The 27,243-nt window shown below is 37.1% G+C and overlaps 6 protein-coding genes and 1 long non-coding RNA gene across 8 annotated transcripts; 6 read left to right on the top strand and 1 right to left on the bottom strand.

Annotated features, from left to right (window-relative positions):
• The first annotated feature begins 1,183 nt into the window (after nucleotides 1-1,183).
• Nucleotides 1,184-4,304, top strand: LOC104786669 (chitin elicitor receptor kinase 1). The gene is made up of 11 exons (XM_087456060.1): nucleotides 1,184-1,956; nucleotides 2,053-2,187; nucleotides 2,290-2,397; nucleotides 2,504-2,703; nucleotides 2,806-2,895; nucleotides 2,973-3,066; nucleotides 3,164-3,315; nucleotides 3,395-3,483; nucleotides 3,572-3,707; nucleotides 3,816-3,920; nucleotides 4,017-4,304. Exons 1-11 carry the CDS (start codon nucleotides 1,290-1,292, stop codon nucleotides 4,176-4,178), a joined length of 1,938 nt encoding a protein of 645 aa, XP_087312186.1. The 5' UTR covers nucleotides 1,184-1,289; the 3' UTR covers nucleotides 4,179-4,304.
• Nucleotides 4,305-5,144: 840 nt separating this feature from the next.
• LOC104786659 (hyperosmolality-gated Ca2+ permeable channel 1.5-like) lies at nucleotides 5,145-8,987 on the top strand. Its single transcript, XM_010512108.3, has 11 exons — nucleotides 5,145-5,496; nucleotides 5,793-6,140; nucleotides 6,240-6,389; nucleotides 6,481-6,616; nucleotides 6,710-6,811; nucleotides 6,890-7,009; nucleotides 7,099-7,179; nucleotides 7,285-7,625; nucleotides 7,718-8,288; nucleotides 8,359-8,592; nucleotides 8,686-8,987. Exons 2-11 carry the CDS (start codon nucleotides 5,827-5,829, stop codon nucleotides 8,908-8,910), a joined length of 2,274 nt encoding a protein of 757 aa, XP_010510410.2. The 5' UTR covers nucleotides 5,145-5,496; nucleotides 5,793-5,826; the 3' UTR covers nucleotides 8,911-8,987.
• Nucleotides 8,988-10,820: 1,833 nt separating this feature from the next.
• On the top strand, nucleotides 10,821-12,994 carry LOC104786648 (uncharacterized). 2 transcript variants are annotated; one of them, XM_010512097.3, is made up of 5 exons: nucleotides 10,821-11,423; nucleotides 11,716-11,872; nucleotides 12,173-12,223; nucleotides 12,311-12,403; nucleotides 12,721-12,994. In XM_010512097.3, exons 1-5 carry the CDS (start codon nucleotides 11,269-11,271, stop codon nucleotides 12,778-12,780), a joined length of 516 nt encoding a protein of 171 aa, XP_010510399.2. In that variant the 5' UTR covers nucleotides 10,821-11,268; the 3' UTR covers nucleotides 12,781-12,994. The 2 variants fall into 2 exon arrangements, with proteins under 2 accessions (XP_010510399.2, XP_087312182.1); XM_087456056.1 differs by having other exon boundaries at nucleotides 11,095-11,423; nucleotides 11,707-11,872.
• Nucleotides 12,995-13,694: 700 nt separating this feature from the next.
• On the top strand, nucleotides 13,695-15,724 carry LOC104786638 (senescence/dehydration-associated protein At4g35985, chloroplastic). The gene is made up of 5 exons (XM_010512090.3): nucleotides 13,695-14,488; nucleotides 14,595-14,719; nucleotides 14,869-15,035; nucleotides 15,139-15,223; nucleotides 15,357-15,724. Exons 1-5 carry the CDS (start codon nucleotides 13,871-13,873, stop codon nucleotides 15,508-15,510), a joined length of 1,149 nt encoding a protein of 382 aa, XP_010510392.2. The 5' UTR covers nucleotides 13,695-13,870; the 3' UTR covers nucleotides 15,511-15,724.
• Nucleotides 15,725-17,519: 1,795 nt separating this feature from the next.
• On the top strand, nucleotides 17,520-19,396 carry LOC104786630 (protein ABCI12, chloroplastic). The gene is made up of 7 exons (XM_010512081.3): nucleotides 17,520-17,983; nucleotides 18,081-18,197; nucleotides 18,279-18,515; nucleotides 18,603-18,767; nucleotides 18,872-18,947; nucleotides 19,026-19,090; nucleotides 19,194-19,396. Exons 1-7 carry the CDS (start codon nucleotides 17,642-17,644, stop codon nucleotides 19,344-19,346), a joined length of 1,155 nt encoding a protein of 384 aa, XP_010510383.2. The 5' UTR covers nucleotides 17,520-17,641; the 3' UTR covers nucleotides 19,347-19,396.
• A 431-nt stretch (nucleotides 19,397-19,827) lies between these two features.
• LOC104786620 (uncharacterized) lies at nucleotides 19,828-20,627 on the top strand. The gene has a single exon (XM_010512070.2). The coding sequence runs from the start codon at nucleotides 19,981-19,983 to the stop codon at nucleotides 20,392-20,394; it is 414 nt and encodes a 137-aa protein (XP_010510372.2). The 5' UTR covers nucleotides 19,828-19,980; the 3' UTR covers nucleotides 20,395-20,627.
• A 284-nt stretch (nucleotides 20,628-20,911) lies between these two features.
• Nucleotides 20,912-21,229, bottom strand: LOC104706183 (uncharacterized). The gene is made up of 3 exons (XR_015595417.1): nucleotides 21,186-21,229; nucleotides 21,026-21,112; nucleotides 20,912-20,939 (listed from the first exon to the last, which is right to left on the bottom strand). It is a non-coding gene; the product is annotated as an uncharacterized LOC104706183 (long non-coding RNA).
• Between the last annotated feature and the right edge of the window lie 6,014 nt (nucleotides 21,230-27,243).

Raw genomic sequence — 27,243 nt, 5'->3', positions numbered from 1 at the left:
ATAAGTTTGAGTTAAACCCGTTAAAACATGTATTTTTATCAAACTATAAATTAAATTGGTTTTTTTCAATTTTGCTGAGATTTGATATATCAAATATTAACTTTTAAATGATAACCTAAATATATTTAATCTCACTATAAATACAATGGTTTCCTAACCATTAAAATATCTCACACTAAAATTAAACAAACAACTTCTGCTCTTTCGACAACAAACCAAAATAAATAAAAACTCATCCTCTTACAAAACTACTATCCGATATTGCGGAGTGTCTATTCTCTTACAAAACTACTATCCGATATTGCGGAGTGTCTATTCTCTTACAAAACTACTATCTAATATTGCGGTGTGCCTATTTCCGTGAAAAGCTACATTTTACAAACTACTTACTCTATTAGGATTTCCAATTTACTGTATAACCCCAAATATACAAATAAACACTATATAAACAAGGAAAATAAGTCAAAATAAAAAACTACATTGCAAAGATACAAATTACAAAAAAAGTAACTAACAAATTATATAATTTCATCTTGTAGCACGGGTATCACCTAGTTTATTTAACAAAAAAAAAAAGCTTTTAACATTTTCTGAATATAATTTTGGAAACTTCTAGCCTACCCTACTGCTTACAGCTACTGTTTTATCTCTTGTAGTTTTCCGTTACTTACCACAAAAAAGCTACTGTTTTCCGTTACCCTACTGTGTGCCTCTAGTAAGGTTCCAGTTTATTATACAAATGATTTGTTTCTTTTGGTTACTACTGATCAGTATATATATATATTTGTCTATACGAACCTTATCTTGCACGTCACAAGTTGCGGACTTTTATACAATTTTTTTCCATTACTATAGTTATATGGCTACGTCAGCCATTGTCTCTATCCAGAATCTCAACGTCAGTGATAATATCGACGACCAATTAAAATTGAGTTTGTTCAACAAAAGTAGTTGTTCTACTTCTATCTAAACCGTAAATAGTAAAACCAAAAATCAAAAGGCATCATTCATGTTCAAACAACTCTAGTGTGCAAAAACAATAATTGGCTGTCTTCATTTTTTTATATTGACCAAAGTTTTTTTTTAATGATCTTACTATTGAAATAATTAAGAAACGTCACCAAAATCTAACACACGATGATTATGAAACTTTAAATAAAATCTAATCACCATTCTCTGAGTTGACAATTTGTCAACGCTGATTTAGTCAGCCCTTTCTCCCGACACACAGAACAAAGAAAGAAAGAAAAACTAAGACCTTCCTCTTGGAATCTAAGAACGAACCAGCGATGGTGCTAATGGTTATAATCTCTCCGCTTCTTCTTCTTCTTCTCTTCTCGTCGCCGTTTCTCAACTTCGCCGTAGAATCAAAGTGCATGGGAAGCTGCGGTTTAGCTCTAGCATCTTACTACGTAGAGAACGAACTATCTCTCTCTATCATCAACCAATACCTCAGTTCTCCAGTAGCACCTTACGATCAAATCAACTACGAACCAATCCTCAGCTACAACCGTAACATACAGAACAACAACAAAAACAAAGATTTGATCATCCCTATAGGTTCAAGGGTTCTTGTACCTTTCCCTTGCGAATGTCAACCTGGAGACTTCCTTGGCCACAACTTCACATACCGTTTCCAACAGATCGATACTTACGAAAGAGTTGCCATTAGGAGATACGCGAACCTCACCACGGAAGGTTCCTTGCAAGGGAGGAATCCTTTTCCGGCTAACAATATCCCTCCCTCTGCTATGCTTAATGTTCTTGTGAATTGCTCTTGTGGTGATGAGAGTGTTTCCAAGGATTATGGTTTGTTTGTTACGTATCCTCTTCGTCCTGAGGATAGTCTCGATAGGATTGCTAAGTCTTCTGGTGTACCGGCGGATGTTATAAGTAGGTATAACCCTGGCGTCGACTTCAGCTCCGGGAATGGGATCGTCTTTGTCCCTGGGAGAGGTATTTTGAGTTTATGGTCATGGATGAATCATAGTAATGATTGTCTAAGTTTTAAAGTTTCTTTACATATTTTTGATTCTTGTGTTGTTTATGCAGATCCAAGTGGTGCATTTCAACATTTTAAACAAAGGTTGTTTTTGTTGTTGTTAACACTTTTCATTTGTTCTTTTGACTTTCTATATATCCCACTGATGTATTCTATCCTCTTCTTATGTTCTTGTAGTAAACAAGGTTGGTTCTTCTATCCATTTCCCAGCTTTTGTTGATTCTAGAAGAAACTTGGGGAGAGACATATTGAGAGAAATGTTTTTGGTATCTTTTTGCTCTAAACAGGTGGTATTGGTGTTGGAGTTATCGCTGGTATATGTGTAGGAGTGGTTGGGGCTCTTATGTTAATCTCGTTTTTCATATATAATGCTTACAGGAACTGCAAGTCCAAGGGTGATTAGCTTTTTTTTCTTTTCTATTTCTATTGATCATATGCAAAACAGTTTCATATTGTTTTGGCATCAATGCTGCTTACTAAAATGATCAAATATGCTTTTAGTTTTTACAACTAGTTTCCAAAGTGGCAACTTGGCTGGTACGGGAACCAGAGTGTTTTCAGGCATTGCTGACATAAACGTAGACAACTCTATTGAGTTTTCGATGGAGGAGCTCGTAGAGGCTACTGATAATTTCAGTCTATCTTTTAAGATTGGGCAAGGTGGTTTTGGAGCTGTTTACTATGCAGAGCTTAGAGGAGAAGTAAGCAGAGTTTTCTTTAGTTCTTTTAGTGTAGAATTTTTATTTGAAGCTACACACAGAATGTTCAAAGATCATTTGGTGTGTGTATGCGTTCATGTTTAGAAAGCTGCGATCAAGAAGATGGACATGGAAGCATCGAAGCAGTTCTTGGCGGAACTAAAAGTCTTAACACATGTACATCATGTCAACTTGGTAAAGCCCTTTTCATATTCTCTCAAGATAGATTCTTGATAAAAGATAGCAAAAAACAAACTTATTATTTCTTGTAGGTTCGCCTGATTGGATATTGTGTTGAGGGGTCTCTTTTCTTGGTCTATGAATATGTTGAGAATGGCAACCTTGGACAACATTTACATGGCTCAGGTATGATATATAATAAACACCAAATATATAGAAAAGAGAATCACGTTTCAAAATACTATTAAGTAGAAACTAAGGCGTTTATATGTAACTACTATAGGACTAGAACCGTTACCGTGGACTAAAAGAGTGCAGATTGCGCTAGACTCAGCGAGAGGCTTAGAATACATACACGAGCACACGGTTCCAGTCTATGTTCATAGGGACATTAAATCTGCCAATATTTTGATAGACCAAAACTTCCGAGCAAAGGTCCATTCTCAATCTCCCATATTTGCCAATCATAGGTGTACTAGACTCAGCTAGAGGCTTTTGTGTTAGTTTGTTACAGGTCGCTGATTTCGGTTTAACAAAGCTGATAGAAGTTGGAGGCACAGCAACTCGTGGTGCAATGGGTACATTTGGTTACATGGCACCAGAGTAAAGAAACTTGATCTTATTTCTCTCTACACTTAATATTTTAGAGACTACATTATAATGAATGGTATATATATATTTATGTATGCAGGACAATCTACGCACAAGTGTCTGCAAAAGTGGATGTATATGCATTTGGAGTTGTCCTATTTGAATTGATTTCTGCGAAAGGCGCGGTTGTCAAAATGAATGAATCCGTTGGTGAATTTAAAAGCCTCGTTGGTGTGGTAATTAGTTTGATTAATGTTTTCTTCATAACATTTAGTCTTTCTGATTTATAGACAATATGTACGTTGGATCGCTTAACATATGCTTTTGGTTCTTTACTAATGAAGTTTGATGAAGTAGTATTCAATAAGGAGACCGATAAAGAAGAAGCCTTACGCAAGATTATAGACCCAAGGCTCGGAGATCACTACCCGTTTGATTCGGTATATAAGGTACGTAACCTCTCTTTTTAGCTTGTTCCCTAGTTGTTCTATGCATCATTGATCATTCTAGGCCAATTTCGTTGTTTTATGTTTTGTGTGGTTTAGATGGCGGAATTAGGGAAAGCTTGTACGCAACAGAATGCGCAACGACGTCCGAGTATGAGATACATTGTGGTTGCTTTATTAACTCTTTTATCGTCAACTGGAAATTGGGATGTGGCAAACTTCCACAACGATGACCTCCTCGGTCTGATGTCCGGCCGGTAGCGTTTCCGGTTTGCTGCTGTTTGTACAAACCGATGCTTCAGCTGCAAAGTATATATATTTGTCTCTATACGAAACTTCTCACGTCACACGTTGACTTTTTAATATAAATTTCTGTATAATTGTCAATTTTTTTCAGCGGCTCTAATCTCAGCATCTCTCACGTCAGTTAAGAGTAATGAATTGCATTAAAAAAAGTTTCATAATTAATATTTCGAAATTTGGTTTGCCGACAAAAATAAAACATAAATTAAATATATAATTGGATAGTTTGTAATTGTGAAATGTGATTGGATGGATACTCTCTCGAAGCTTAGGAACAAGTCTTCCATATATAATTGCCTAACACAGAATGACATTCTAACGATTTTTTTATCACATGGATGATGGATCCCATAATATCAAAATCCAGCTTAGAACAAAGAGGTACGTTTGTATGTTTTTTATTTATTAATAGAAAACTGTAACCAGCATATTCTTTTACCATAAATCGAGATATATATACAACTTTTTGTTTCCTTCTTTTGTCAACAACATAAATAGTATACGGCTATTGTAACGATTAACGAATTAAAAAAACACACACAAAGTTTACCTTAAACTAACAATTATTAAATCAGAGTTTTCCTTTTCTTCTTCAGATCTCCTCTTAAACTTTTTTGACATTATGTCCTCAAAACTTCAAAAGATTCAAAATTAGTGAATAAAATAAGAACATTAACAAAACGTTAAACAAAAGCCGACGTCAGAACATAAAAGAAGTGAAATATAAAATAATATAGCCGTTATGTGAACATGTTAACTTTGAACCAAAAAAAAAGAAAAAAATGTTAACCATTATTGTTAAATTAAAATTAAAATAGTATGAAAATTGAAAAGAAAACAGTAACGGACAATATCTAAATTACAAAACAATCAATTCATAAAATAATTTTCTAATTAAACACTATTACTTTAATTTAAAAACTTAATTTTTCGCCATGTGTCTGTCGCCGTTTCATCGCTTCACTTACAATTAATTAAAATGAGAAAATTAAAAAACTCGTAACACCCAAAACGTATGAATCAGCAGAAATCTCACTTAAGTTTTTGGATCGATTTCCCAAAACATACCCCAAATTAAATAAAAATCTCATTTTTTTTCATTAATGTTTCTTCTTCTTCCTCTGATTCTGATCCCTTCTTCTTCTTCAGATTCTTCCAGCTCCGCATCTGCAGATTTTTTTTTTTTCTCTTCATCATCGTCTCCATTCTCTTGGCTCTGCTCAACTTTGTTTGACTTCACCAAAGGCGAGTTCCCATCGCTGAGCTCTTTGACAAGGTAAAGCTTTGAACTTTATCTGAATCTTTCACCAAGAAACTTTTATGTATTTACGGGTGCAGAGTCACTCATTGTAGTTTTGATTCAGTGTTAATGGATTTGACCGGAATTTGAAAAGACAATGACTTTGTACGATTCCGATTTCTTTTTTAAAACGAGACATTTACGGAGAAAATATAGGAAAATAAAAATCGAATTTTTTTGGGGATTACTCTTTCATCTTGGATTGCAAGAAACCCTAAAAGCTTAAAGCTTTAACCTTTTTGTTTTGTTGTGTGTTTATGTGAATGTTTCAGGGGAAAGGTTGTTGTGTCTTTTCTCTAAACCGTCATGGCTACACTAAGCGATATCGGATTTGCAGCAACGATTAATATTCTAACTGCGTTCGCTTTCTTCATCGCCTTTGCGGTTCTTAGGCTTCAACCGGTTAACGACAGAGTCTATTTCCCTAAATGGTATATCAAGGGTTTAAGGAGTAGCCCCATTAAAACTGGTGGCTTTGCTAGCAAGTTTGTCAATTTGGATTTTCGATCTTACGTCAGATTCTTGAATTGGATGCCTCAAGCACTCAGAATGCCTGAGCCTGAGCTTATTGATCATGCTGGTTTGGATTCTGTTGTCTATCTCAGGATTTACTTACTCGGGTATGTCATATGTGTCTCCTTTGTTGTTTCTTGAATTTTTTCAATGAGTATGTATGTGTGAGTGTGATCTTTGATTCAGTTGGTGGAATAATTTTGCAGGCTGAAGATCTTTTTCCCTATAGCATGTATTGCTTTCACTGTAATGGTGCCGGTTAATTGGACTAACTCGACGTTGGATCAGTTAAAGAATCTTACTTTCAGCGATATTGATAAGCTCTCTATATCGAACATACCAACTGGATCATCCAGGTGAAGAAACTTCTTTAATCTTTGTGGCTTTGGTTGTAAATTGTGGAAGCATTGGTTCTATTGGGGAATGTTCTGACTTGTATATGTACAGGTTTTGGGTGCATTTGTGTATGGCTTATTTCATTACCTTTTGGACATGCTTTGTCCTACAACGAGAGTACAAGAATGTCGGTTCAATGCGGCTACAGTTTCTTGCTTCTGAGAAAAGGAGACCTGACCAGTTTACAGTATATACTCATTCTGAATCTCTTGGTCCACTCAGTTCTAGTTTTTGAGATTAAATGTCATATATGATTGATTGTCTTTTTGGATAAATCTAGGTCTTGGTGAGGAACATTCCTCCAGATCCTGATGAATCAGTCAGCGAGCTTGTTGAGCATTTCTTTAAGGTCAACCATCCAGACTACTACCTCAGTTACCAGGTAACAACTTTGGTTGTCTGACTGATCTATTTTGGGATTTTGTTTATGGTGTATTGATCTTCTGGTTTGACAAACCAGGCGGTCTACAACGCAAACAAACTGTCAGAATTGGTTCAGAAGAGGAAAAAATTGCAGAATTGGCTTGATTACTATCAAAACAAACACTCTAGGAATCCATCTAAAAGGCCTTCAATGAAGGTAAACCAATATATACAATCACATTGCTCTCTTTCTTTAGAAAGTGATCTTCTCTTTTGTTGAATCTTAATGTCTACTTACGTGAGCAGATAGGTTTTCTTGGCTGTTGGGGTGAAGAAGTTGATGCCATCGATCACTACATGGAAAAAATCGAGGGTCTAACGAGAAAAGTAATGGCCTTATTGATAATTTAACAAATCTTGTGTTAGTAATATCATTTAACTTGTATGATCATTTTGTGGCCTCTTATTCAGACTTTACTTTGATGGTTTCAGATAAGTGCAGAGAAAGAGACTGTAATAAGCAGCACGAAATCGCTCGTGCCTGCAGCTTTTGTATCCTTCAAAAGGCGTTGGGGTGCAGTTGTTTGCTCTCAAACTCAACAGTTAAGAAACCCGACAGAGTGGCTAACCGAGTGGGCACCAGAGCCTCGAGACATATACTGGGACAATCTAGCATTACCATATGTTCAACTCACGATCCGAAGACTAGTGATCGCTGTAGCTTTCTTCTTCCTCTCTTTCTTCTTCATGATCCCTATAGCTTTCGTACAGACACTCGCCAACATCGAAGGAATCGAAAAGGCTGTTCCTTTCTTGAAACCCCTTATCGAAGTGTATATAACCCTCAACCTCAACTCTCTCTGTTTCTTTTGTTTGTGGTGATGTCTCTCTGAACTCTTTGATCCCTCTTTGTGTTTGTGGACAGGAAAACAGTAAAGTCATTCATCCAAGGTTTCCTTCCGGGTATCGCATTGAAGATATTTCTCATTGTCCTACCAAGCATACTGATGCTCATGTCGAAATTTGAAGGCTTCGTAAGTAAATCTGCATTAGAAAGAAGATGTGCAAGCAGATATTACATGTTCCAGTTCATCAACGTTTTCCTCTGTAGCATAATTGCTGGTACTGCGCTTCAACAGCTGAACAGCTTCCTAAACCAATCTGCAACCGAAATCCCAAAGACAATTGGTGTGTCGATACCAATGAAAGCCACTTTCTTTATTACCTACATAATGGTGGACGGATGGGCTGGTGTTGCAGGAGAGATACTGAGGTTGAAGCCGTTGATAATCTATCATCTTAAGAACTTCTTCCTTGTGAAAACAGAGAAAGATAGAGAGGAAGCAATGGATCCAGGAACCATAGGATTCAATACTGGTGAACCGCAGATACAACTCTACTTCATCCTCGGTCTAGTTTACGCAGCTGTTAGCCCCATTCTCCTTCCTTTTATCCTCGTCTTCTTCGGTTTAGCTTATGTGGTTTACCGTCATCAGGTTCAAATCCCAAATCCAAAGACCTCTGCTTTCTAAAGAAACTAAGATCTAACAACCCTTTTGTCTGCAGATTATAAATGTGTATAACCAAGAGTATGAGAGTGCTGGTGCGTTCTGGCCTGATGTTCATAGACGTGTAGTGATCGCTCTGATCGTATCTCAGCTTCTTTTAATGGGATTGCTAAGCACAAAACGAGCTGCTCGTTCGACTCCATTGCTTTTCATACTCCCTGTGTTGACCATTGGATTCCACAAGTTCTGCAAAGGACGTCACCAACCTGTCTTTGTCAGATACCCTTTACAGGTTAGTCTCTTGTGCTCTATCAAGAAATGATGAGTCTCTCTGTTGTTTTGTTTATGGTCTTAGTAGTGATATATGTTTTGCATTTTTTTGCAGGATGCAATGGTTAAAGATACGTTGGAACGCACGAGGGAACCGAATCTAAACTTGAAACCGTTTCTTCAAAACGCTTATGCACATCCCGTGTTTAAGGCAGCTGATGATCTAGCGAATGAGTTGGTTGTGGAGGAGCCGGAGCCCAATAGGACGCCTGATTTAGTGGCGACTAAACGTGGTTCAAAGAGGCTGTTGTATAGTGGCTCTGCTGAAACCTTGACTTAGTAATATTAGTGAACAGCGTCCATCAGATTTTTCATGAATGATATTTTTTTCTTAGGTAATGAAAGAAGTTTTCCAAATTAATTTTTGAAGAATTGATAATATGCTCAAAGGGTATTACAATTTTTTTTTGGAGGGTATATAAATATATATAATTAAAAACGAAATTTATAATCAAAATTGTCTAAATAAGTTAAATGTTATATTTGAATATGGAGAGTTTGTAGTAAAAAATAGGGATAAAGCATATAAAGTTGTAAGTCGTAGATCAATGTGGTTTAGCTTTGATGGACCGGTTATAGAAAATGGATGTATTGATTTGACTGTATTAATTTTGCATTAGACCGGCCGGTTATAATTACACTATTCACTATTTGAAAAATACAATAGATTTAACAAACTAAAATCTCTGATTAAACAATTTAGAAAACACATTTGTATGTTCCAAAGAAAAATGACTCGATCGTGGACTAAGTATGGTTACTTAAAGACATTCACGTACACTTTTTTCTGTGCATCCATACATTTCACTATACACCTAACTAACAAAATCTCTTTTAGCTAATATCAAAGTTAATCGCCCTTGAGTTACACGGATAAGAAAACATACTTAACCGTAAAGAAAAATGTAGAGGAAAAATACAAACATAATCCAGAAACACATTAATTGCATTCTATGTAACATTTGAAGCTAAAAATGATAACATTTCTCTTCATTTAAGAGATATGTGTTGCTTGGGTAGAAAATTTACTTTTACGTAATTATATTTTTGATTATTTTTTTTCCCTATATTTTTGATAACATTTCTCTTCATTTCTAATATTTGGATATATAATCAGTAATTTAACAAGATTCATATTTTACATCATTGATTATGTTGCGAATACGACAAACATCTAATATGAATTCCTTCGGTTGGCATTTTAGATAGTTGAGAGTTGATCAATTAGGTGTTCTTTTCATATAAACGAAAATGGTCCATAAAAAAGAAAAAGAAGTGTATATAGAGGTTTTACTTGTAATTAAATACAAAAAGATTCATTAAAGAATTAGTGAGTTTCTGTTATTATTACACTAAAAAAGAGTTTGGCTCTTGAATTATTCTTTTCCTTATTATTATTCTTTTTGTGTCCTTATTTAAGCGACTTGCACTCTTCGTTCAATTGACCTAATCCCAAAATCTGACGGCTAAAGACTTTGACATCTCAGATGCCTTTTTGCAGGGATCCAGAGATAATCTTTATTAGTCATCTCTTATGTCTGTTTATGTATGCTTTTAATCATTGGTTATATTTGTTTTGTTCAGATGAGAGCGCTTGTTGAAACAACTTCGAATTGTTGTGGATACGACGAAATAACAACATTTTTTCTCCTGGCTAACTCCAACTGGAATCCGACTCCTTGTGAGACGATGGTAACCACGCTTCAACGGACTCACGATCCTTCTGATTGTATGCGCCACGCTAAGGTTAGAAAAGTGTGTATGTGATAGGTTGATTTCAAAATGTAGCCTCATAGAACCTGATATGGTAGAAGTGTGTAATAGAAATGAAGCGTGTAAATCATAAAAAAAAAATAATCCTCCTCTATGTTAGGTTGATTATGTTCTGAGTTTGTGCGAGAGCTTACTTATTGAGTTTATGAAATATGTGACCAATTTTGATTGATTGTACCGATATGGTAGAAATGTGTACTAGAAATGAAGTATGTAACTCATAAACTTTACTCCTCCTCTGTGTTAGGTTGATTATGTTCTGAGTTTGTGTGAAAGCTTACTTATTGAGTTTGTGAAATATATGACCAATTTTGATTGATTATGTTAGTTTTGTGAATATTCTAAGTTTTGTGAATGATGACATCATGTTGTTGACTATGTTGATATGATGATGGTAATGTTAATATGATTATGAAGGTATGATGATGATGACGACGACAATGAAAATACTTTTATTTTAATATTTTTGTATCTTTAAATTGTTAATTCCAACTTTTTTATATCAACAACAATTATATATATCCAATAATCCTTATTTATTTTTATTTGCAACACATATATCATTTTGAGATTATGTTTTTATAATTTATAAATATATTGTTGTAGATTGATCGTTGAGATCTTTAATAATGATGTCAAAGGCATTAAAATTTTGTTACATTAAATTTGAACCCTTCTCTAAATAAAACGTGACTCATTTAATCGTCGTAGAAACAGAAAACAAACAAAAAAAAAGATAAATACCAAAAAGCCTCCTTTTGCTCACCTGACTGAATCTCTCAAACTCCTTTTACGTTGACATTGTTGATCCTGCGCCGCAGTTTCCGATTGATCGGAGGAGCAGGGATCGAGATTTTTCGCCTGAATGGACGAGGTGATGACAGCGGCGGACGCGGGAGTCGGGAACAGGGCGTTGTACGGATCACCTCCGTCGCAGCATCTGTTTCCTCACAATCTCCCAATCTTCTCCGCTTTTCTCGCCTTCGCTCTTGCTCAGTTCCTCAAAGTTTTCACCAATTGGTCCGTTTCAAATCTTATCTTCTTCTTTTCGTATTTCTCCGATCTGTATACTCGAATCCCTAAGATTGGGATTTTCATCGTTCTTCGCTTTTTATTTTTGTTTGCTCCAATTTTACAAATTTCTTATCGTTAGGTCTTCGTTTTCAATAGATTGTTTAGAAATATAAAAACTTTTCTTTACCCTTCTTTGATTTGGTTGCAGAACTTGTTAGATCTTTTAATGTAGTTACTAGAGATGGAGATTAGTGGAATTGAAGGATGTAATTTAGAAGTGGAATGTTAGATGTTTCAGGTACAAAGAAAAGAGATGGGACTCTAAACGGATGATTAGTTCTGGTGGTATGCCTTCCTCTCACTCGGCTACTGTCACTGCCTTAGCTGTTGCCATTGGCCTAGAAGAAGGAGCAGGATCACCCGCTTTTGCTATTGCGGTTGTCTTAGCATGTGTTGTGAGTTTTCTTTCTCTTCTTGTTGAGTTGTTTCCAGTTTATCAGTGTCTCTTAGAATGCCTCCTTGTATGTCTATTAGATTTGGCACTCTTGAACTTCTTACTTCGCTAAACTTTACATGTATTCAGTATAAAAGATAACGTCCTTTGTTTTGATCAGTGTAGAAAAGAGACTTTGCTTTTTAACTACCAATCAGTTTTTACTCAATCTGACTTGTTTTTTTGTCATTGTGAAGAGTCTCAATGATTCCATATTAAAACCAAAGCATCTTACCTCTATCTTTGTAAAAATGGACTGCAGGTAATGTATGATGCATCCGGGGTCAGGCTTCATGCTGGTCGTCAAGCCGAGGTAAAGCCATAGAATAACTTATTAATATCTTCTCTGGTAGGTTTGTTATATGCTTTCCTAAACTTAAAGCCTTTTATACAACTTCAGCTGCTGAATCAAATTGTTTGCGAGTTTCCTCCCGAGCATCCGTTATCCACAGCCAGACCCTTGCGTGAGCTGCTCGGCCACACTCCTATCCAGGTTTGCTCAACTCAGCAGAAATTTCTTTATACTTTCAATCGTTCAACATTGCAAGTCTATGTTTATCAAAGGTTCTGGTATTCAACATAAATCTAGCAGTTTTGTTAGATTGTAGTGACAAGTTGGAGTCAGGTCTGACCGGTTCCAGTTTGGGTATTTTCCTTAAATGAACGTGCCATAGCGATGTTAGAACCAGATTTGGATTTCATAAAGCTAGGACATTAGAACTGAAGTCACGATATTCGTCATGTATCAAACCAGAGTTCTTGTTGTCGATAATACGATCTATTGCTAAGTTATATGAGATTGGATTACAGGTTGCAGCAGGTGGGGTTTTAGGATGCATGGTGGCATATTTGATGAGGAGCACAAGCTAGTTTCTTTCTACTCAAGTATGAATCCAAAATTCTTTTGAAAACATAGACCCTTCAGAAACTATATAGTTTTAGCGATCAAGGGACGCTAGATTATTGAAGTAAATGGAAATTGTGAAATCTGTGTAATATATAGATCATAGTTAGACTTGTCGTTGTTTATGCTGTTCCTTCTCAACATTCTCTCTCTATATATATCATCTCTACTTCCGAAGCATTCTTTAGTAGTTACTGAACAACCTGGACTACACCAAGGCTTGTCACATTCTTGTGTGTCAAAGTATCTTTACCACTACTGATAGAAAATATCAATATGAAGCTTTTGAGTCAGCCTAACTAATTCGAAGATCTGTTTTGGATATTGTTCTTTAATGACTGGCAATGGCTATGTAGAATCAGATTCCAATTCAGATAACGGTGCTTCACGTTCTGCTTTTGCTTTTAGGTGACTATTGGTTTAAACTCTATTTTAGAGTGTTCCATAATAGTAAAAGCGTATCTCTGGGTGTTAAAAAGTTGACATGATGTCACAATTTGGATAACATTTACGGAAAGGAACAAAGTTGTCAATTTAGTAGAATCGGCTTCTATAGTGAGGACCACGTTGCTTAGGTTCACAGTTCACACTAGTCATCGTCTTGTTCTGAAAGCTACAACCTTATTACAAATACTCATTCAAGTTTCAAGATGGATCGAATCTATTAGACCTACAATATATAGAGATTAGAGAGATAGATCATAGACCTCTCTGTGTTGCTACTTACTGATCATACAATATAGTACACCTTAAAAGAATATTACATAAGCAAGTCCAACAGAACTTGCATAGAAGTACACGTGTATGTCTATCTGCTGTGTACGTGTACTTGTCGATGCGTGTAACGGCGTAAAGTATTGTTCCTATTTCTACCGAAAGTGACGAAAACTGTGGAAGCAAGAATTTATTCACTTCGAAAGAAGATGTTAGTTAAAGTTGAAATTATTCCAACAAAATATTTTTTAAATAATCTTCATCCTCTGTTTCAAGATTACAAAACCTCCTAGCTAGAGAGCATCACTGTCAAGAAAAAAAAAGAACAAGCAGACAAGAAAAATGGGATGTTTCGGATCATTTAAGACTTCAAAAACAAGAAACCACAAACAAGAAAGCGCCCAACAAGAAACGATGACACGACAGAACCCATCTCCTCAACCTCAACCTCAAACCTTGAGAACCGAAGAAGTTCTGTTGCAGATTCCGAGATGTAGAGTCCATCTCATAGACGACTCCGAAGCCATGGAGCTCTCCTCCGGTGATTTCAAGCTCGTTAAGGTCTTAGACAACGGCGTGACTCTAGCTATGGTCGTGAGAATCGGACATGACCTTCAGTGGCCGGTGATTAGAGACGAGCCGGTGGTGAAACTCGATGCACGTGATTACCTCTTCACGCTTCCGGTTAAAGACGGTGATCCACTTAGCTACGGTGTCACTTTCTCAGGAGACGACAGGGACGTAGCCCTCGTGAACAGCTTGAAGTTATTGGACCAATTCTTGAGTGAGAATTCTTGTTTTTCGCATTCGGCGTCGAGTAAGGTTAACAAAGGTATCGACTGGGAAGAGTTTGCGCCAAGGATTGAAGATTACAACAACGTTTTAGCTAAGGCTATTGCTGGAGGAACAGGACATATTATTAGAGGAATCTTTAGTCTCAGTAATGCTTACTCTAACCAGGTTTAAAATCACACTAGAAGCTTTCTTGATATATATATATATATATATATAATGAGAGATAATAATATATGTACATAATATTATTATGAGTTTTGTTGTGGAACAGGTTCACAAGGGAGGTGACATAATGATTACAAAAGCTGAGGAGAGCCAGAGAAATGGAGGAGGTTACAACCATGGAAACTCCAGTGGTACTGAGAAGAAAAATGGAATCAACACAAACCTTCAACGGTACTCACTCCTTAGTTTTCATAATATTGTTTGTTTGTATTTGGCGTTTACGTAAGAAAAAATATACACTCAAAATGTGTCAAACAAAGAATGGAGACATACATCGTTATTCTTGATTCTTTTCATATCGTTGGCTACCATGTATATAGAGTGAGGAAGATGTCAAAGGCGACCGAGAATCTGAGCAAGACTATGTTGAATGGTGCGGGAGTTGTGAGTGGTTCTGTGATGGTCCCTGTGATGAAGTCAAAACCAGGGATGGCCTTCTTCTCCATGGTTCCAGGGGAGGTCCTCTTAGCTTCACTTGATGCCCTTAGTAAGTTGCATCTTATCAAATGAAATGTCTTTTTTTTAGGGGTTCAAAACTGGAAGAAACATAACTTAATTAATGAGGTGACACGTTTGGTTTGATCCATTAGATAAGATACTAGATGCAACTGAAGCCGCAGAGAGACAAACTCTATCTGCTACATCCAGAGCTGCTACCAGAATGGTCAGTGAGAGGTAAATATTTCACCTTACAAATACAATCCTCAAATTTGAGATTCATCTTTTCATGATAAGTCTCTAGTGAACATACACAATTTAAGAGTTTTTAAGTGAAAATAAACTGATAAGGACACATTTGGCAAAGCAGGTTTGGAGATAATGCTGGGGAGGCCACCGGAGATGTTCTAGCGACAGCCGGCCACGCGGCTGGAACTGCCTGGAATGTTCTCAAGATCCGCAAAACTTTCTATCCTTCATCTTCTCTCACATCCGAGATCGTCAAAAATGCTCCAAGAAAGTGATATATAGCGAGTTGTATTTTCAGTTACTTTTATCAACGTATGTTATGATCGATGGAAACCCCAAAACCAAACTCACTTTTCATATTTTTAGTCTGTAATGTATTAATGAGTTACTTGAAATGTAATAAGCTCCGCAAAGTGTGTAAGTTTTATGATTTTAGCTCAAAAACCAATTTACAATGGGTACACTAAACAAGTTTAGTGTGTTGTTTTATTTGAGTTCCAAATTTCCAATCGATTAAACATTGTACGTACGACAGCTAATACATGAAAGATTAGTCAAACCAATTAATTTAATTAATTTGACGCCCTCTTCCTAGCTAATATACATATCAATCTCTTAATGTCGTTATATATATTAGTAAACTATTTGATTTTGTCAATATTTTAGAACACAACATATAAAATGTAATGATGGAGGATATCCTTTGAGGAGAATAATACACTTGGGATTATATATACGTTCATTATCAATTTAATCCCTCGCAAGAACCAGTTTATAATGGCTCAATAAAAACAAGCAACTGATGAAGTCTTGGAAAATATGACACGGTCAGGTTTCGTTTAAATTTTCACTTTGACATGTTGATCAAGTTGTTTCTATAGATGAAATCAAATATTAACAAGTTGAGCTATTTGAAATAACATTGCTAGTTCCAACTAGAAACTAATTCTTCATTATCAAACTATAGGATCATATTCTGTGGTCTTACGTTTTATCTTGGCTATAAATATGATCAAATGTTTTAAGTTTTTATGTCATTACCTTCCACCCTCCAATATTATTCGAACGAGCCACACATAGAAATCAAATCACTCTTAAAGTTACTATATGAACTATATGAAGTATGAACATTGAAGTATATGAAGTATGAACATTGAGATTTAAAAAAAATTACTATATGAAGTATGAACATTGAGATTTAAGACGCACATATAATTGTAGCTTTTTATATATTATATGGTTTTCATTTTGTAATAATAAAAACAGATTCGCAAGGGAGGAGGTGTAACAACGATTGCAAAAGAAGTTGAAGACAGAAGTGGTGACATATCAGAAACCGATGGAGGTGACAACAATAAGAAGAATAAACTCAACACAAATATTCAAAGGTATATCACGTTTTGTTGTTTTTAATGTATAAACCCTGCAAAGTTGTATATATTAGGCTTATTAATTAGAATCAAACACTGAAATGTTGGGGTCTTGTCTCCTTCTTATGAACCAAATCATGGCTATTTTATTGGATGTAACATAGAGTTGAGAAGCTCTGGAAGGCGAGCGAAGAGATAGGGCTCACGGTCTTAGAAGGTGGAGATATGATGAGCAGTGTGATGGTTGCTCCGGTGGTTAAGTCGAAGTTAGGGAAGGCATTGTTATCCACTGCTCCAGGAGAGGTTATCTTGGCTTCACTTGATTCTTTTAGTAAGTAACATAGAATAGCTCCTTAAATTGCCAATCTCTACCTCAACTTCATTGATTGATATCGAAGTTTTTGGGATCAAAATGATAAGAAATTAAAAAACAGGTAAATATTGTTGTATGTGATCAATAGATAAAATACTTGGTGCTGCTGAGGCGGCAGAAATACAAACTCATTCTGCCACATCCATGACTGCTACTAGACTTGTGAGTAAGAGGTAAAAATTTCTTTTACTGATCCTCAAATTTGAATTGAACTATGCCTGGATACATTTATTGAGTTAAATGTAACAAGTATTCACATTTTTGTAATGACCGCACCACAGTTTTGGAAAGAATGCGGGGAAAACCACCGGAAAAATTCTAAAAACATCGGGAAGCTTAGGCCGAACCGCTTGGAATATTCAAAAAGCCCTCGAGCCAACTTTTTCCATCACCTCAGAAATTGTAAAAAATGCTCCGAGACGGTAGTACATATATCACATATGTCACATATGTCTTGGTCAAATTGGAATAAGAACCGGAATCCAAATTTTGGTTTATTTTGACTTTCGGTTTATCGAGTGAACAAAAGTCAATGCCTGACAGAACCAGCAAAGTACACAGCAGTGCACTTTAACACACATTACAGTATCTATCTAACTCAATAGGAGTTTCCCGCTCTAGGGCTTATGTCTGAATCTCTGAATCAATCTGAAATTGAAACTCATGAGTCACTCCAATCTCACACTTCCATCTCTCTCGCTCACCGTAACCCTAAGCCCTAAACACCCAATTCGTCATCTCCGATCTCCAATTCCTAACCGGAACTTCGCAAACCCTAAGCTCAATGCGACTCCGTCTCATCTCCCCTCGAAAAGGGTTTTCTTGGTTAGAGCCAATGTCGACGGAGACGGTAAAACCGGGAACTGGGTCAACCGGTTACCAATTCCAAGACTTGGAGCTGAGAATGTCTTCAGATTGATATCAAGCGCTACGGGAAGCCCCATTGGCCAGTTCATATCGTCCCCTGTGACATTTCTCCATTCTGTGGATCCTAGAATCAAATTGGTATATCGAATTCTTCATTCTAGAATCCAATTTTGTGAAATCTTTTTTTTGTTACTTTGCTATAGCTGAGTTTTTGGTATTTGCATATATGTGTTAGGTATGGTTATTAACTCTAGTAGTTCTTCCAGCTAGAGCTAATATAGTTGTGCGTTTGGGACTTGTTCTATGTACAGCTCTTTTGTCAATCCTTGTTCTCCCAAGACAAGTATGGATGGTGAGTTCTTCTTTTTCCTCTGTCACAACTCTGTTTCTTTGCTCTTCTTGCACTTGTTTATCTTCTCTCTTTTCATGTAAGGATCAATTGGCGAGAGTGTCACTTCTTTCGGGTATTCTCTTTATAACATTGGGGCTAGGTTCAGATGGTGCGCCACCAATGCTTCAGTCAAGAACACCACCATCTTCAATCACAAGCTTGCCTAATCTTCCAATGTCTTTAAGTGGTTATTCGTACATGTTACTGAAGTTTGGACCTTTGCAATTCACTAGGAAAGGTTTATCTGTTGGAAGCACAGCCGCATGCTTAACCTTTATAGTAAGTCTGTTTCCTGTTTTCACTATTTTTTTTCCTTCATTTAGTTCACCTAATGGAACATTTTGGTGTTTTTTTTTTTTGGCACAGATCTTTCAAAGTGCTAGTATTTGCCTTGCAACCACAACACCTGAGCAACTTGCACTAGCTTTACGTTGGTTCTTGTTCCCGTTGACGTATATTGGTGTTCCAGTTGGTGAAATCATCCTCACACTCTTGCTTTCGCTAAGATTCATTAACTTGGTTTTCGATGAGGTAAAGATTTATCTCCCTGCTTAGCATATACAGTATCAATCAGCCTAGTTAAACCAAGATCTAAAACCACATAATGGTATGTTTCTGTACATGTTACTTTGTAGGTCCGAAGTGTTGCACTGGGAATCGTATCTCGAAGAGTAAACTGGCAGCAGCTTACTGTTCTGGAGACACTTGATAGTAAGTTTCTTCTCTCTTTTCACTATATCTTGTTGTCAGTCTTTCTAGAACTCATCTTACAAGTGGCTGCTTTTGTAGTTTTCGCATCTTTCATACGCCGCATCTTCAAGAACATATTTCGCCATGCCGAGCAAATATCACAGGTCAACTAGATTTCTGTGTGGTGTAGAGAGGTCTTTCATTATTAGAAAATCAGATACGAACTCTCTGTTGAAGAACTAAGCATTTTGTTCTGTTTATGTGCAGGCCATGATTGTTAGAGGCTTCAGAGGAGAGAGCAGTAGCCACAAGATTTACTTCTTCTCTGGATCATCAAATAAGTTTGCAGATTTTGCATCAGTCTTGTGTTTAATCGGTGTAATCTCAACCGCGCTCTTGTCCGAATACTTTCTTGTCTAATATTATTATTACTGATTGTTTCAATCTAATCTTTTATTTTACACCATAAAGAACAACAACCTGAACACTTTCTTTATTTCTTGAGGTAAAGCAACAATTACAGGTAAAAAATCAAGAATTGAATAGTAATAAAAATGTAATGTAAACTAAACTACGCCATTGTCGATAATGCAACAAAGTAAGTAATCTTAGTTGAGCGCAATTATATTTTAGGCCAATTTTTTTAAAAAAAAGAAACAAAAAACGGACAAACAAAACAAACTAAATTAAACAACAATATGAAAATAGAATGATACGTCTAGGCTAGAGATGCGTCGTTACGAGGAAACCAACGTTAAACAGAGAAGCCATCTTTGCCAATCTCTTCCTTCTTCTATTTATTCCATTAGAGTTGCAAGAACTCACAAATTAAAGAGATCCGTAGATTTAAACTTCATTACCCCCAAAAAAAACCTGAGCAGGAACCGAAGAAAAGGACCATTTTTAAAAAAACCCTTTTCTTCTTCCTTCTCTTTCCCACCATAACCTTTCTCTTCTTTTTTTTCTTGGTATCCAAGGAAACACCTTCAACCCCATTTTTTCTTCTTCTTTTTAGGGTTTTTTTTAATAGACTTTTCTTTCGAATTGTTTGACGATGGGAACTGAAGTTATCCGGCCTCAAAATGTTCTGGTTGACCGGATGAGAGATTCTCCGGCAACAATATTTAATCCTCGGCGGAATCATTTTCACCGGAAACCACCTCTCCGACCTGACCAAAGGAGACGATTTGGCTCCGATGAGTTTAGAACGACGGCCAAGAACTTTGTTAGGAGAAGAGGAGAGTCTTTTGATTCATTTTCAAACATCAAGGTACGGAAGAGTTCACCGGAGGTCTCTGCAGACGATATTTACGCGGGATCATCTATGTTTGTTTTGTCTCCAGCGCCGAGCTCGTTACCTTTTCCGTCGTTCTCTAGGAGGAATGAGAAATTAAACCAGGTTCTTGTCGTTTCAGTGGATGACTCGGCGTCTCAAGATCTCCGACGACTTCTCCGGCTGGAGTTTTGAGGATATGGATGAACGGAAAACTCGCCGGAATCGTCAGCTATTTAACAGTTCATCTGTAAAATTATAAGTTATCGGAATCGACAACGTTACTGTTTTATGAATCTCATCCTTCCCTTTTGAAAATTTATGTTTTATGGGGGTGGTGGATATGGAAAAGATAGTTATAAAAGTACGGGGTCAGATTTAGAAACAAATGTTAAATATTTAGCTGACTTTTTCAGTTCTTTGTGTAATGTGGAGATTTATTAAATATGATATGAGAAACTCTTTGGGGTCCAGATGCTAATTAATTTGAAGGTGTAACCCAATAAATAAATATTTTTAAGTTTAAGGGTAAACAAAGCCATGTTTTAAAAATTGCTAGGCGCTAGTCGGTGGGCCTAGCGTATAGCAAGAAAATCAGAGATTAAACATAAATTAATCGGGAATTAGTTTTATGGTTATTTATTAAATTGATAATAAAATAAAAATATATAGTACTATTATATGTATATATAAAAATATATAGTACTATTATACTGAGTTATTCTTCCTTCCTCCATAACCTGATCAAAATCAACAATCAATTATACTTAAACAGTTCAGACGCAAACAAAATGTTTTTTTTCATTTGCTGCCACTCAAGTTTTACCAGAATTTGATCAACTTCTGAGAGAAACTCGACTTGGTGAGTGACCAGAATGACAGTTTTTCCCTTCAGCGCATCTTCAACACATTTCTGCAGTCACAGTTGAACATATTAAGAAGCAGTCATTAAGAAAAGCTTCTTTGAAAGCAATGTTCTCACTTACATGAAAAAGAATTCCAGCTGTATGAGCATCCACAACACTAAAAGGGTCATCAAGGAGGTAAACATCAGCGTCTGCATAGACAGCACGGGACAGCTGAATCCTTTGCTTTTGTCCTCCGCTTAAGTTAATCCCTCTTTGTCCTATTTCTGTGAGGTCACCATGTCCAAAACAGTTCATGTCTTTATCCAACGCACATGCTTTTATAGCCGCATTGTATCTTCCAGGTTCCATTTCCCTGCAAAAGCGTCCCACTCTTTACTGCTAAATCCAACAAAGAACCGGCAAGATTACTGATCCTCTATTAACTGAAAATCTTAGCAAAGAACCGGCAAGATTACTGCTAAATCCAACAAAGAACCGGCAAGATTACTGATCCTCTATTAACTGAAAATCTTTGCAATGTCCTGTTTCAAGCTGCCAAAAAAAATTGCGATAATTTGGAAAGTGCACTGGGACAAGCTTTGTCTCTCAAAAGATTTGGAAGGTCTAAGATTCACTCTTTTAACCAAGAACTTCTGGCAAAACAAGCTTGGAGAGTGCTGAAGCAACCAGACTGTTTCATGGCAAGACTTATGAAAAGCAGATATTTTGAAGAAGCTGAATTTTTAGATGCAATCATAGGCCAAAGACCTTCCTTTGCTTGGAGAAGCTTATTGTTTGGCAGGGAGTTACTAAAGAAAGGTCTGATAAAAAAAGGTTGGAAATGGTAAGTCTCTGAACATGTGGACTGATCCATGGATAAACGATAATGGGTTTAGAGCTCCATGGTAAAGAAATCAAATCTTTGAAGTAGGCTTAAAGGTATGTGAATTGTTAGATCCTCGATCAGAGTTTTGGAATAGAGAGATTCTTGAAGAGCTTTTCCTACCACAAGGTATCACCAGAATCTTGGCCATAAAACCGATTTCTTCTCAGGATGATTTTCACATTTGGCAGTTCAACAAAAGTGGAGACTTCTCGGTAAAGTCGGCCTACTGGCTATCGGATCAAGAGGCAAGCAATTGATTGATAAAAGAAGATAGTGTCCAACCTTCCACGGTATAACTGAAAAAACTGATCTGGACCCTCTAAACTGATCCAAAAATTAAAGTGTTTCTCTGGAAATTTATCAATGGTATTTTGCCAGTGGCGGTAAATTTGAATGGCAGAGGAATGAGAATGGATGAGACCTGTCAGATGTGTGGAGAGCCTGGTGAATCAACTAATCCTACTCTCTTTCTATGTTCCTTGGCAAGACAGGTTTGTCCCCTTTCAGACAAAATGGTTCAATCTTTTCAAATTTCTATCACCTGCTTGTCAACAGAAACAATACGAGATGGCCTTTCAATCTGCGTAAAAATTTTCCATGGATCCTCTGGAGAATCTGGGAAAACATGAATACACTTAATTTTGAAGGCAAGAATTTCTCACCATTGGAAACAGTTGAGAAAATCAGAGAAGATGTATCATAATGGTTTGAGGCTCAAATCCTAGACAGGGAAGAGGAACATTTGATCGTAGAAGAGCGGTCTAATGGGTTTTAAGAAACAATAACTGTTGGCAGACAATGGAAAAAGCTACCTGAGAATTGGCTGAAATGCAATGTGGGAGCCTCTTGGTCGAAAAGAAATCAGGTTGCAGGGGGATCATGGGTTCTAAGAGATAATACAAGTGAAGTTCTTTTGCACAGTCGAAGAGCTTTTGCAAACATCAATTGCAAAAGAGATGCAACTTTAAGAGTTTTTCTATGGTCATTGGAAAGTATGGCGAGCCATGGGTGGACAAAGTCATATTCTCAATCCAAGATAAAGCACTGGTTGAAGCAGTCGCTAGACCGATAGCTTGGCCTTCTTTTAAGGCACAATCTCTGGCTATAAACAATTTTTTGAGGCCTTTTAAGGAGTGGAAATTGGAGCTGGAATTAGCTGCCGCAAACAGAGGAGCAAACCTTATAGCTCAGAGTGCCACAGAGGATATGCGAAACCAATCCTATGTAGCTGCAGGATATCCAGAATGGTTACATACTGTTTCATGGAAGAAAAAGCTTTGTCTCCTGTTTGATTGGACAGTTTTTTGGAGATCTTTCTCTTTTCAGTTTAGAGAACTTTGTGGGAATTTTTTGTGGTGCACGTTTGGTTTGGAAAGTATAGGCTTCTTTTTGTATAGTTTCCCTATTGTTGTTATAAATGGATACTAGTGTAGGCTAACTTAAGTCACTCGCTTTGGCTAGTAGTTAGCTCTAGTAACTTCTCGGTTCCATTGTTGGATTAATACAAACTTTAGAAAGAAAAAAAGGTAGTTTCCTATCTCAAATTTTTACATATATTTTTAAATAGACTTTAGGAAATATATCTAGCTAGTCCACTCGTTTTTGTTGAGTGCAACGTACCTATCATGTTTTTGAAAGTTTCCTTACTTTTTGACAATATTCAAACATGTTTTAAAGTTATTGGTGAGGTGGATGTGGATCTTTTTTTTTTTTTTTATTTTGGGCTCAACTTCAACTATTCATTATCCAAAAGAATACATCCAAATTCAAGGTACATAACATTCACCTCTATCGAATTGGACCAAATGCAATGGGTCGGTCTAGTATCACCCTGAAACACTAGGCAAGATCCAACGCTACCTAACCGAGAAACCATTGCATTTTTTAACCATAATGAGATAGATAACACTCCACAACTCAGAGTGAAATCATCTCTTAAACCACCTAAATTAACCCTATGATACGAAAGCAGCTACTAACACAGAGAGGACGAAAATCTATACTGAAGATCAAAAACAATTCCAAGCTATTTGAACCTCATGATATGCGTGTAGAACTTGTTCCAATAGCATCAACACCCAGATTCGTGACTTCCTCGACTTATCACAGTCTCACTCATAGATTGTGTGGTGTCCATCGATCCATTCCACTCCTTAGTCGACGCAAAGAGAACCGTGTGGTCCTTTGTTCCGGCACCGTCAACTCTTGTTATAACGTCGACGTAGAAAGCACCATGTGGTTATCTACTTAGATCCGATCATCCCCTTGATCTTATATCATGATTAGTTCCTATGGAATCCTGAGGTATAATGGGTTGAAGGATTATGCAATTTCTATAAATGGAAAGTTCCATAAATAGAAAGTTTCTCAAAATGGGAAGTTCTATGAATAGTTAGGACTTGTCTATTTTTGGAAAGGGGATGTGAAATGTTGGAGTTGCGGCTTGCAAAGCATTTGATGCGGTGAATTAGAATATGCGAACGTATGGTACTTCATTGTTTTATTATGCTCGTATTGATGATTTGTTGTGGATAATTGCCAAGCGGAAAAGCTATTTTTGGAAAGGGTGTGTGTAAACACCTGATTGGTTGAGATGTTTTAGAGATGGCCTGAATAGTGGTCATGGTGGTGGTGATATTCCGGTGAGGGAATATGGTGGTTGGTAAGACATTGTGATGTTTTACGCGAACCACGGGAGGTAGCTCCGGTCGGGAGATGCTTATAGACCTTAGGACTTGTTTGCTCATGAGGAGATGATTAATTCTCCTGGGCAGATGATTAGTTCTCCGGAGGAGATGATTAGTTCTGCTGAGGGGATGATTAGTTCTCCTAAAGCACTGCGGGCTTGACGGGTTGCGACCCTGAGAGCGGCAGAGGAGATGATTAGTTCTTCTAGGGGATGATTAGTTCCCCAGAGGGGATGAGTAGTTCCCCAGAGGGGATGAGTAGTTCCCCTGGTAACGGGATATCGAGAGTGACGATCCAAGACTGAGACGGTATGGCTCGAGGACGACGGTCTGAGAGTGCATGCGGTGCAGTTCGAGGGTTGCGACCTGAGAATGTGTGGATGAGAGAGCAAACAATGTCTAGGATCGTGGGTATGAGCATAGTGACTGGATGTAGACCTCGGAGGTCGGGATATACCTCGTCCTTTTGTGTTGTGATGACTAGTGGAGTCAGGGTTGAGTGGACCGTCGAGTCACGTGGATGTGCAGGCTGTTGCGACAGTTGCACGGAAAAATTTGGGCTGACAGTGTTCAGTCTGGTCGGAGATTGTGCGGGCCGTGGTGACGGTTGCACGAGGTCCTTGATGGAGGGACGATGTTGCAGGATTCGAGGACGAATCCTTATTGGTGGGGGAGAATTGTAACGCCCGCGAACCAATTTCTGGAATTTTGGTTAGGGTATCGATCGACACCACTTGTGGTGTCGATCGTCACCGTTTGCTGAGGGTTCGATTTTTAATAGTCCAGTTTGTGTGGTTGGTTTAGGGAAAGCCCTAAACTCGAGTTTAAAAGGGGAGAACTCGACTTAGTTCGTCCTTTTAGCCGTTTTTGGACAGAGAAGCAGAGAGAAGAAGGAGAAAACGTTTTTGAGAGAGATTTGTGAGATCCTTTGCTGTTCTTGAGAGATATATTGCTGTGGAGTGAAGATCTTGTGTAAGGAACGAAGGAGAAGGCTTCTAAGTGTTGGATTCGTCGTTGTTGAGTGAGAATCTTCCTGCAAAAGAGGTGAGTGCTTGACCATGGCTTATCTAAGCCTGAGATCTCTGTTGTTTTGGCTGTTTTTTTGTGTTGTGGTGTTTTTCTTGTGTGGGTTGGTTGTGTTCATGTTCCCATATGTTCTTGAGAAGTTTGGAAGAGTTTGGGACAGTTTGGAAGCGGTTTGGAAACGAGGTTTGTCGTTCGGCTTCGTGCAGATCGTGTCTGTGAAGGTGGTGTCGATCGACACCAGTTAGTGTCGGTCGACACCATGTTGGTTGGGTGTCGGTCGACACCAGTGACGCGTTAGCGTTAATCGGCATCGACCTAGTGTCGATCGACAACAGACTTAACCGAGTCTTGTTTTCCTGGTTTGTTGTGTTGTTTGTGTTTTGGTTGATGGCTTTAATAATAGAATCTCAGTTGCTTGGGTGTATAGCCCAGTAGATGGGAGGATGGCCTCACTGATTGTTTATTAAATACTCATGCATCTCAATTTGTGTTTGCGGTGCAGGTAAAGGCAAAGTGTGAACGTGGAATCAAGGCGATGAAGAGGAGGATGATCTAGGGTCTCATTTGTGTGTTGTTGGTTATTTATGGTTATGTGATGGAATCCTAGTTAGAGTTATGTTAGGTTGCTGGATGGAATGGTTATGAATGTTATTGTATTAATGATATGTTGGTTTGGTATTATTTGTACGTTCCGCTATGTAAAATGGTTATTGCTGGTTTAAAATGATGTTTTTGTGGTTTGAGTTGGTTTAATTAAGTAGTATGGGATGCTTAATTATATATTGTATTTAAAAAAAAACGGATCGAGTCGTTTTACCAACCGACATGATGATTAGCAGCTTTTAACCATCTCATTTCCAACAGAGACGTTTGAGTGTTTCCAATCAGAGTCATATAAAGGCTAACCAAGACTCCTAAGTGATAATTTGTTATTTTTGTTGGAGCAAACATGTTTGAGAATTCTAATAGCACGCACTAAGAATTTCATCTTTGTTGCAAACTTTTTTTTTGGTTATACTTATACCTAAATTTAGTTATTCTTGCTATTCCATGGTAAATTCATTGGATGAGTGTACACAAACTGGTAAACGTTTTTCACTTTTTTGATATTGAAGCATTTGAAATCAATGTTAACTATTAACCGACTTCTTCAGTTCTTTGTGGAATATGACAAAAATTTATGGTGATTTGATATCATCTTCATTATTCATTTTGCTTAAACTCCATCAAATAAAACCGTTTCAAACTTGTGTCGTTGATGAGAAAATTATAAAAATATGAATTCATACTTCTTCGTTACATTCGTAATCTTATTCGAACTCGGAATATTGATTCTTAATAGTCCCAAATTTGTGAAATTCTAGTCTAAGATATATAAGGTGTAATTAAGGAACTTAAATGTTACTCTTTGCCCATTACTATAGTGGAGCCAACAATCAATGATATGTAGCTCTGTACTCATCATCAAAACGATATGTAATTCTTTCTAGTGACGAGTTATGACAATATGGGATGCAAAGGAAATATTCTTTTTGTTATGGCTTCTGTATCTCATGTGCTGCATGCATGCTTGATGACTTGATGTTGACGAACTTGT

The sequence above is a fragment of the Camelina sativa genome, chromosome 1, assembly GCF_030686135.1.
Source record: "Camelina sativa cultivar CO46 ecotype springtype chromosome 1, ASM3068613v1".
In the NCBI taxonomy this organism is placed as follows: domain Eukaryota; kingdom Viridiplantae; phylum Streptophyta; class Magnoliopsida; order Brassicales; family Brassicaceae; genus Camelina; species Camelina sativa.
Note: the sequence above shows the minus strand (reverse complement) of the source record. Positions and strands in the feature narration are given on the sequence as shown.

Coding starts and splice junctions, on each gene's coding strand:
- LOC104786620 (XM_010512070.2), top strand. CDS start 19,981: ATGGGAACTGAAGTTATCCGGCCTCAAAATGTTCTGGTTGACCGGATG.
- LOC104786659 (XM_010512108.3), top strand. CDS start 5,827: ATGGCTACACTAAGCGATATCGGATTTGCAGCAACGATTAATATTCTA. Junction 6,617..6,709: donor GGAGACCTGACCAGTTTACA/GTATATACTCAT, acceptor GGATAAATCTAG/GTCTTGGTGAGGAACATTCC. Junction 7,180..7,284: donor TCGAGGGTCTAACGAGAAAA/GTAATGGCCTTA, acceptor TGATGGTTTCAG/ATAAGTGCAGAGAAAGAGAC.
- LOC104786669 (XM_087456060.1), top strand. CDS start 1,290: ATGGTGCTAATGGTTATAATCTCTCCGCTTCTTCTTCTTCTTCTCTTC. Junction 3,484..3,571: donor TTTGGTTACATGGCACCAGA/GTAAAGAAACTT, acceptor TTATGTATGCAG/GACAATCTACGCACAAGTGT. Junction 3,708..3,815: donor TTAAAAGCCTCGTTGGTGTG/GTAATTAGTTTG, acceptor TTACTAATGAAG/TTTGATGAAGTAGTATTCAA.
- LOC104786638 (XM_010512090.3), top strand. CDS start 13,871: ATGGGATGTTTCGGATCATTTAAGACTTCAAAAACAAGAAACCACAAA. Junction 14,720..14,868: donor ATCAACACAAACCTTCAACG/GTACTCACTCCT, acceptor CCATGTATATAG/AGTGAGGAAGATGTCAAAGG. Junction 15,224..15,356: donor ACCAGAATGGTCAGTGAGAG/GTAAATATTTCA, acceptor TTGGCAAAGCAG/GTTTGGAGATAATGCTGGGG.
- LOC104786648 (XM_010512097.3), top strand. CDS start 11,269: ATGGACGAGGTGATGACAGCGGCGGACGCGGGAGTCGGGAACAGGGCG. Junction 11,424..11,715: donor CTCAAAGTTTTCACCAATTG/GTCCGTTTCAAA, acceptor TAGATGTTTCAG/GTACAAAGAAAAGAGATGGG. Junction 12,224..12,310: donor ATGCTGGTCGTCAAGCCGAG/GTAAAGCCATAG, acceptor ATACAACTTCAG/CTGCTGAATCAAATTGTTTG.
- LOC104786630 (XM_010512081.3), top strand. CDS start 17,642: ATGAGTCACTCCAATCTCACACTTCCATCTCTCTCGCTCACCGTAACC. Junction 18,198..18,278: donor TCCCAAGACAAGTATGGATG/GTGAGTTCTTCT, acceptor TTTTCATGTAAG/GATCAATTGGCGAGAGTGTC. Junction 18,768..18,871: donor TTAACTTGGTTTTCGATGAG/GTAAAGATTTAT, acceptor GTTACTTTGTAG/GTCCGAAGTGTTGCACTGGG.